The sequence below is a fragment of the Nematolebias whitei genome, chromosome 5, assembly GCF_014905685.2.
Source record: "Nematolebias whitei isolate Nwh7 chromosome 5, NemWhi1, whole genome shotgun sequence".
NCBI lineage: Eukaryota > Metazoa > Chordata > Actinopteri > Cyprinodontiformes > Rivulidae > Nematolebias > Nematolebias whitei.
The window spans coordinates 30,411,447-30,421,237 of NC_056502.1; the positions used below are offsets into that span (position 1 = coordinate 30,411,447).

General features: G+C 40.5%; 1 protein-coding gene across 1 annotated transcript; it reads right to left on the reverse strand.

Moving 5' to 3' along the window:
* Window positions 1-6,238: 6,238 nt before the first annotated feature.
* Window positions 6,239-7,822, reverse strand: LOC119410182 (exostosin-1b-like). The gene is made up of 3 exons (XM_037677095.1): window positions 7,772-7,822; window positions 7,016-7,187; window positions 6,239-6,449 (listed from the first exon to the last, which is right to left on the reverse strand). Exons 1-3 carry the CDS (start codon window positions 7,801-7,803, stop codon window positions 6,264-6,266), a joined length of 390 nt encoding a protein of 129 aa, XP_037533023.1. The 5' UTR covers window positions 7,804-7,822; the 3' UTR covers window positions 6,239-6,263.
* Window positions 7,823-9,791: the final 1,969 nt, after the last annotated feature.

Consider the following 9,791-nt stretch of genomic DNA (forward strand, 5'->3'; position numbering starts at 1 on the left):
TAATCTACCAAATCATGGAACTTCAATAACTTCAGTTGATAAAATAATGTGCTTGATGGGTGACTGTAATGCTTTCTGGTGATAATTCTTACAGCTCTTTTCTGTAAAATAAAAATAGGTTTTGTAAATGTTTTACATGCTTTCCCCCAAACATCAATGCAATAGATTAAATGTGGAACAATAATTGTGTTATACAACATGTACAGAGCTCTATCATTTAATAATTCCCTGACTTTGTATAGTACTGCAATAGATTTAGATATTTTTGTTCTTACAGAATTTATGTGATTTTTCCATGTTAGCTGTTCATCAATGATTACACCCAAAAATTTCATCTCATTAACTCTACAAATCTCAACACCCTCAATTTTAAATGGATCGTCAACAGTTCTCTTTTTGTTACTAAATATCATGTATTTAGTTTTATCTAAATTTAATGATAATTTATTAAGTTTAAACCAAGTTTGTATTTTATCAAATTCTGTCTTCATCAATTTCAACATCCGTTTTACATCTTTACCCAAACAAAAAAAATGTGGTGTCATCTGCAAAAAGGACACATTTGAGGAGTCCTGATACATTCACTAAGTCATTCACATATAAAATAAATAACTTTGGTCCAAGTACAGAGCCTTGAGGAACTCCACAAGTGATATTGCACAGGTCAGATCTTACACCATTTATTTGTACAAACTGTTTCCTATCTTTTAAATAGCTAGATACCCAGTGTAATGCTGGTCCTCTTATACCATATTTATTTAATTTTTCAAGGAGAATAGTGTGGTCAATAGTATCAAATGCTTTTTTTAAACCAACAAAAATACTAACACAACACTGTTTTTGATCGACAGCAGTAGTTATTTGTTCCATTATTTCCATGAGAGCCATTGATGTAGAGTTTTTTGCTCTAAACCCATACTGACTGCTACTTAGAATGTTTTGTTTAGTAATAAATTTATCTAATCTGGTCACAAACAGTTTTATATTATAAAAGATAATATTTATATAAAAATATAATTATAAAAGAAGCATAGATTTTTTTTTAATTAAAACAAGTATCACAAATTAGATTATAAGGCAAATGTAGACAAGTAAAAACAGGAACATGTCTGCATTAGTCCTTGCCAGGAGTCCAACAGATTCTTAAAGCCACTTAGAGAGGTCAAGGTCGAGAGCTTCAAATCTTTTTTAAAGATATTCCAGGAAACAGGAGCGGAGTAGGAGAAGGCCCTTTTGCCAAGTTCAGTTCGCACTGAGGGAACACTGCAGGTAATAATGTCCTGAGAGCGCACGCTGTAGCTGCACTCACGCAGAGACATGTAGGAGGAGATGTATGAAGGCAGCAGACCAAGAAGTGATTTAAAGATGAAAATGTACCAGTGAGAGAGTCTGCGTGAAGTTAATGATGTCCAGTTAACCAGTGAATACAGGGTGCAGTGGTGGGTACGATAATCACAGCCAGTTATGAATCTTAGTGCACCATGATAGACAGCATCCAACATCTGCAGGGTGCTTGTAGGAGCGTTCATGTATATAATGTCACCGTAATCAATGGAGGGAAGGAAAGTCACAGATACAAGGCGTTTTCTAGCATTCAGGGTTAGACAGGATCTGTTTCTGAACAAGAAATCCAGTTTAACTTTCAGTTTCTTTATCAAGTTTTCCACATGGAGCTTAAAAGAGAGATGCAAGTCGACCAAGATACACAAATATTTTGTAGGAATGAAGAAACTCAATCGGGACAGCATGAGGATAAAATCAGAGGAAGAACTGCTGGGACCGACTTCCTGTTTGAAAAAAACATATTTTTTTTTTGCATTTAGGACAAGTTTGAGGTGGAACAAATCTGACTAGTTGATGTCAAATGTGATTGCAAAGGCTGGAAGGCCTCAGCAACTGTTTTAGCTTGACAATAAACAACTGTGTCATCAGCATAAATGGCACATGGCACCCAAAACAAATCACTGACTGTAGAAACTTGACACTAGATCTCAAGCAATGTGGATTCTGTGCCTCTCCTCTCTTCCTCCAGACTCTGGGACCTTGTTTTCCAAAGGAAATGCAAAATTTACTTTCATCAGAGAACATTACTTTGGACCACTCAGCAGCAGTCCCAGGAGAGACACTTCTGATGCCATCTCTTGTTCAAGAGTAGCTTGACACAAGGAATGTGACATCTGAAGCCCATGTCTTGCATATGTCTGAGTGTGGTGGTTCTTGAAGCACTGACTCCAGCTGCAGTCCCCCCTTTGTGAACCTCCTCCACATTTTGGAATGGGTTTTGTTTCACAATTCTATCCAAGGTGCGGCTATCCTTATTGATTTTACATTTTTTCTACCACATCGTTTCCTTCCCTTCTCCTCTCTATCAATGTGCTTGGACACAGAGCTATGTGAACAGCCAGCCTGTTGAGCAATGCCATTTTGTGTCTTGCCCTCCTTGTGCAAGGTGTCAGTGGTCGTCTTTTGGACAACTGTCAAGTCAGCAGCCTTCCCCATGATCATGTAGCCTACAGAACTTGTCAGAGAGATCATTTAAAGGCCTTTGCAGGTGTTATGAGTTAATTATCTGATTAGTGTGTGGCACAAGGCGTCTTCAATATTGAACATTTTCACAATATTCAAATTTTCGGAGATACTGAATATGGGGTTTTCATTAGTTGTCAGTTATAATCATCAACATTAAAACAAATAACCATTTGAAATACATCAGTCTGTGTAATGAACAAATATACAAGTTTCACTTTTTGAATGGAATTACTGAAATAAATTAACTTTTTCATGATATTCTAATTTTATGACCAGCACCTAGATCCTAAGAAACTGGCTGCAGATGCCATTCGATCCGTCCACCCAGTGTCCGCTGGCCTCTCGGTTCCCTGGGGCTGCAGGACCTCCCAAATGCTGGGGAGAACTCCTCCCAGAGCGATGGCCACTCCTCCCAGCAGCCTGAGCTCTTCGTCGCTGTGGATATATACAAGCATGAAGATGTTTAACAACCTGTTAAAATGCACCATAATGCAAGAAAGCACATCTACTTTATTCAAAATTTTCTAGGGGAGGACCCCCAGACACCCCCCTCCCCAATCCCAGCCAGCCCACCCGCTATTTGCGTTCTGGCATCATGGCCTTTGACACCATCTAAAATGTTGACTTTTAACCATTTTAACTTCTTTTATTATCCGACTGTATGATTGTTGTGTACTGTACAGCACTTTGGTCCTGTGGGTGTTTAAAGTGCTCTATAAATAAAGCTGTATGGCATTGATGGGTTTACAAATGAAGCCGTTACTTGGTCTGACTACTGCGGTTTTGATTCTGTTCAGTTTTACACAAAGTTTTCTGCAATAATTTGAAGAAGTTGTGATACATTTATTATGTTCATTGTGTGAATAGGTAAAGGTTTAAAGTGGCTTTTGATTATGTTAATTTGATCAAAAACTGCAAGTTTTGGAAGTTGAAATTAAAAAAATTGTCTTAAATGAAAAATACCTCATATTTAAAAGTATAACAATTGTATTAACACTATTAAAGAACAGGTCTTAAGTATTTATGTTACAAATATTTCCATTGCATTAAAGAGACAAATTAAATTATTTAATGAGGGTTATTATGAGGGGGTCAATAAAAACCAAAAGTTAGACAACCCCTGGTTTAAAGCACTCATCTGAGGCTCAATCCCGCTCAGTGATACACAGATTATTTTAGTAGTTTGGTTGGAGTGGTGGGAAGAGGAGGGTTCTGAAAGCTAAAAATGCTCCTGAAAATAAGACTCAAAACATCAAAAAGTCAGACAAGTTGATTTATATCAAACATTTTATTGAATGATCTTGTCTCCATTTGTTTTTATAAAATTAATTACCAAACCTGTCATTTTCTTCCACTATCTGTCCTTCTGATTAAAACCTACAAAGTTCCATCTGCAGGTGCTGAAGAGAGTGGAAGAACCAGAAACTCTGCTAAACACCGTGTTTAAATGTGAGAATCATAGTTTTATAAAAAAAAAAAAAAAAAAAACTAAGACGGGGCTTTTTGAAACTGGAGTAAGAAGCAGCAGAAGGCAGTCAGACTCTGATGAACATTCCTGGAAAAGGAAACACAGGAATGTTGGGATTAGAAGTGAGACGACAAATCTTAGGAGCATTCCAGCGTTATCATTTAGGACGCCATGACGTGTTACAGCGTATACTGTCAAACGTACGGCCACGGCTCGCTGGTGCTCAAGGCAGATAACAAAGTCCTAAATGGATTTCCTCTGAAGGCACATCAATAAATAAACCCTTCCTCTGAAACAAAAAGAAAAATGTCCTAAAAACTGCAGCTCTGAGTGCGTTATCCAAACCAAACGTTTCCTCTCTCACACTCCTGACAGAAAACATTTAATGACACAAACAAAAACAGGAGTGGTGATTTCCAATGTCCATTAAAGACAGGAACCACAAATCTTTTCTTGGCACAAAACAGTGGAGGCTGTGAAGGAGTTCAGTAAAACGGTCGTTTCTCTCACACTGAAGCTGCGCGCGCACGGTGTGTGTGTGTGTGTCTGTGGGACACGTTGTGGCTTCGCTTGTTCAACATGAGAGCCCGTTCACATCTTCAGATAATATTCAACACGCCAGGACAAGAAGAGCCGACGGGATCAGTACACCAAACGAAGGTTCAACCCGCAGCCGAACATCAACTTCCTGTTTCGCTCGTGACGTTTTGAAGATCAAATAAACTAAACGCTTCTTTAGAGGGAATCAGACTGAATTGTGACAAAAATATTTATTTTTTCTTCTTTTGGCTGTTCCCTTCTTCAGGGACTACTACCGGTAAGTCGCACAAAGACATGGCGATTGTTTTTACGGTGGATGTCTTTCCTGACGCAACCACAGACCACCGAGCTACCGCGGCCCTCTGGGTGGAGCAGACAGCTGCTATCTAGGGCACCCGGGGGAGCAGATGGGGGTGGTAGTTAAGTGCCTTGCTCAAGGGCCCAGGCAGGGTGGAGCAAGTGAGGGTGGAGGCAGGTGTGGATGTTTCACCTCTCCCACAAACTTTTTGATGTTGTTGGTCTGGGGAGTTGATCCGGCGACCTTCCAATCATAAGCCCACCTTCTCCAACCTCTGCACCACAACTCCTCCTATGAATTGTGACCAATCTGAAGTTTTATTATGACGCATACAAGAAAATAAAAGCCTTTAAAAAATGAAGTCATGTCAGATTTACAGGCCACTGAAAATAAGAGAGATGTGTTGGGCAGGACTCTCAGCTACTACCACATCATTGTGAGCTCAGTGGATAAAAACCTGGCAGTGAGCTTCATGTCAGCCTCCGCTGCCGTCAGTTCGATCATGAAACTGGGCTCCTGGCTTACAGACAATGATGGAAAATAAATTCCTCTCGCCAAGCTTGACCGTACGGAGCCGTTCTGTGGATTTCACAGAGGGTTTCGTTTCTAACGGACCATATTTGTGGTTCGTCAGGAAATCTTTACAGAACCAAGAAATAAATCAGTTCAATAATAACAATCATTGGCCTGTTGGGGACGTGCATCAACTGTGAAATGCAGCTTTGGGAGTTTGACTTTAACAGTTCAGAATGGCACATTACGTTTGATCACCTGCATTAATAACATGTTAACAAACCTTTGTTATGGAGCACAAAAATCACACTGTTATTGGATTTAAGAAAAAAACAAAACAAAGAAAAGAAAAAGCAGCAAGATCAAGGTGCAACATTTCCAGTCTTTTTCTGATTATCAGATCCTAAAACATTTGGATTGACGGTGAGGCACTGTGTTTGTCAGAGCCACTTCATCCAGTCCCCCCCACCCCCCGTCTGTTCTCGTTAAGACAACATAGAGTAGCTCTCGTTCAGTTACTGTGTAAAAAAATAGCTAAACACAATCAAAAATAGTGTTATGTTCCTCGTCAGCATTAAGAACACAGTGTCTGTGAAACCTTTCAAGAACCTGTGCATACTAACAGAACACAAGCTGGGATTTCTGACTCCATGACCCAAGACCATCAGTTTTATGTCCTGGGGGGCAGTTAGCAGGTAGTCATGGTCTTCACACAGGCCCTCTGGGCTCAGATGACCCACTGAACCCCTGAAACCAGAAGGAGGCAGCATGAAGAACATAACTTCTTCACATCCTCTTCTCCAGAACCTGATCCGGTTTAACTCCCCACTGATCCACACAATCATCTTCCCCCTCGCTCTTTATTTATTGTGTCCACAGAGCATAGGGGTGGGGGTGGGGGGGTTCTCAGGAGGGTTATAGTCTCTCAATTTCTCTGTATTTCTTCCGGAGAATGGACACCTGGTCTTTGAACAGGACTGGGTCCAGCCTCATTCGAGAGTGGACCAGAGGCATGGTGCCAAACCAGTTGGCAAACTTGTTCATGCAGGTCTGACGCTGGGCGAAGTGGTCCGGGTCGGCCCAGCGGGACGCTCTGGAGCTCTGACAACAAAACAGGAGACGGGTGAGAAACTGATGTGGGAGGAAGACAAAAGGATGAATCACATAAAACAGGTGTACAACATACGGAACATTTTACACCCGTCAACAAACTTATACAACAATCTACAGGAATGGCCTGGACAAGCAGAGACGTGTGACCTTGATTTGTGACCTTGACATTAGAACTGGGGCAATAAAAAGAGTATGGGACACAGTCTGTTGATGATGCATATATGTGCGAAGTTTCATCAAACTATCTAGAGCGCAACAGAAGTTATGGTCCAGACAAGAGAACGTTTATTGACCGATATATATATATATATATAAAATTATTATTTTTTTCATTTACCCTTTATTTATCCAGGTAAATAATAAATAAATAATAAATAAATAAAAATAATCCTCAGCTATCAGTGACTCTGAGTCCTTATGTTTACATGACTAGACAGTAAAACTTTTAAGTAAACAATCTAACAAAAAGCTTGAAGCCTCAACAACATGATCGGTCTGATGCTGTACTTGTTCAACATTCAGAGATAAACTAACACAGTCCTCTCCTGCCTCACCTGTCCCATCATGGTTTCCTTGTACTGCTTCTTCTGGGTGACCTTGATGGGTGGCAGTTTAGTCACTGACGACACGAGAAAATTCATGAGGATGTCCTCACAGTTTGACATCTGGTCAACCATGGCCCTCAGACTCTCTGGAAGGTAGGTGGTGTACAAGTGGTGGTAATATCTGTGGCAGAAAAACGATGGAGTAAGGAGTTAATTTTTATTTTTCATTAAAGACATATGGACATCACCATTTAATTTAAGCAGCAATGCATTCTGGGTAGATGACATTGTCAGGTTGCTCCTGTGCGAGCTCCGTTCAGCGTAAATGTTAATTATGGAATCAGAAAGGGAGCGCGATGACAGAGAGAATGGATAAATGACCCATCTTTCATATTAGCTCCAGAGCTATTAAACATTACTAGTTGACCAGCTTTGATTGTTTTGATGTATATTTTGTGCATAACAGCACAAAGTCTAAAACATAATTTTATTGCCACAAGATTTATTGTTTTAGCCTCAACTCCTTGTGTTTTAGTCTCCACTACAACTGATGCATGTCATCGTCCCAGAATGCATTGTGGTGGTAAATAAAATGGCGACATTTCTATTCCTAAAAGAAAAAAACATATAATTGTTTTAATAATAAAGAGTTTTCATGTGTCCCAAACAATAACGTTTAGTAGAATAGAGAAATAACAACATATTAAGGTTAGTGTGTGATGGTAGTTGGAGATTTCGTTAAAAAACAGAGAGGAGTGTCGGTACTTGTGATAGATGGCAGCTCCCGTCAGAACCATGGAGTAGTCGTTGGTCCATTTGGAGGTGTAGCCCCACCGCTCCTTGTTGCTGTCCCAGAAGTGGCTGCGGGCTGGGTAACCAACGATGCGGTCAGGGAAACTCTGCCACACCGTAAAGGCAAAGTCCACCTGAATTGAGTAGAAGAAGAAGTGGATAAAGCTCGGTCTTTGATAAAACGACCTGTAATGTTTAATGTCGTTAGCAGGAAGACTGACCTCAGTGGTGGACAGCACAGTGTCTTCATCCAGACTGAGCACAGCGTCAGTGGGGATGGTGTCGCAGGGAAGAAACCGACCGCTGATCACCTAGTGTCGTTTGAACAACACAAACAAAAAGGAGTGTGAGAGGAAGGAAACTGTTTTAACGTGCAGTTCAGGGTCCATCAGAGGGTAAATATGGTGGACAGTCAGGTGGGTCTGTTTGGAAAAAAAAACAAATGAGCTTTAAACTATGTAACTACTTCAAACAACCAGAGAAGGGAAGGAAAAATCTAATTTTTAATTTCTTCATGAAAGCGGACATTAAAAACAAGAAACAGTTGTGATTGCAGCCTTGAAGCATGGAGTTGCAGTAAATGCTGATTTACCAAGTCAATAAATAATGGAAAGTTTTCAACTAATACTCTGAAAATGTTGAGATGTGTTAAAATATAATTAAAAAAAACAAGCAAGTTTAAAATCTCCATCTTCTACCATTTATCTAGTCAGGACGTGGAGGCAACGTCCAGGAGAGAAACCCAGACCTCCCTCTCCCCAGAGATACTCTCCAGCTCCTCCTGGGGGACCTGAGATGTTCCCAGACCAGAGAAGATACACAATTCCTCCAGAGAGTTCTGGATCTGACCCGGGGCCTCCTACCAGTGGGACATGTCTGAAAAAACTCCAAACGGAGTCATCATACTCAGATGAACCACACACACTGACGGCTTTCAATGTGAAGGAGCAGCAACTCTACATTGACCTACCCACGAATGACAGGGCTCCTCACCTAATCTCTAAGGCTGAGACCCCCCCCCCCCCCCACCACCACCACCACCAACAGAACTACATCATCCACATAAGGCAGGAATAAGACCCCAAGGTTCCCAAACCAGAAACCATCCTCTCCAGGACAGCACTTTGAATCCTGTCTATGAACACCACAAACAGGATCGAAGACAAGGGACAGCCCAAAACGTCTTCAGAAGTTCATGGAAGAAACTCTTACCTTGTTATCTCCTTCTATAACAGTGATGAGGACGGAGGTGGCAGGCCAGCGGTGCTTGGCAGGGAGAGGCTTGTCACAGTTCCAGAGAATTATCACCTGAACAAAAGCAAAACCAAGAAAGCATAAGCTGCAACGCTTCACATTCTTTAATGTTACTTCATAACTCATATCCATTTAAACCCTTAAACAAGTCACCATACAGTATTTATTAACCAACATAAAGAATTTATTTCAGAGGATTATTTTTCTTACACTGACATACTACTGATGCAGAAAATATCTATTTTAGGAACCATCCCACCACCTAGAGCAAAGCAACACACTGAAACACGCCAACATCTCAGCAACACAACTTCAAAGTAAACTGAACTCACTGCGTTACTAAACAAGCAAAATACTGGATTATATTAATAGTGGAAACACAGTTTTTATCCTGATGCATGCTCACACAAAAAAACAAAAAACAGTTTTTATTCACCTGAGCACAGTACTGAGATTTGGCCACAGCCACGATCAGCTTCATCACCGGCTGGGACTGAGAGACCAGTGGGGTGACCACATGAATGATTGCTGTAAACTTGGGGTACGGCTTGATACCTGAGAGACAGAAAAACAACGTATTTGTGTACTCCTTCAACAACCACTAATCCATGGATGTTGTTAAACAAGGATCCAGAAGGTGTGGCAGCATGATGAGTCTTTTTATTTTCGGACAAAACTCCAACTGGATGCTGATATATATATATATATATATATATATATATATATATATATATATATA

Bases quoted from the DNA above. Each gene is read 5' to 3' on its own strand.
- LOC119410182 (XM_037677095.1), bottom strand. From the start codon at position 7,803: ATGGTTCTGACGGGAGCTGCCATCTATCACAA. The intron at 7,188-7,771 runs GTACCGACACTC...TTTCTGCCACAG, and splicing joins GGAGCTGCCATCTATCACAA to ATATTACCACCACTTGTACA. The intron at 6,450-7,015 runs GTGAGGCAGGAG...TTTTGTTGTCAG, and splicing joins AGGAAACCATGATGGGACAG to AGCTCCAGAGCGTCCCGCTG.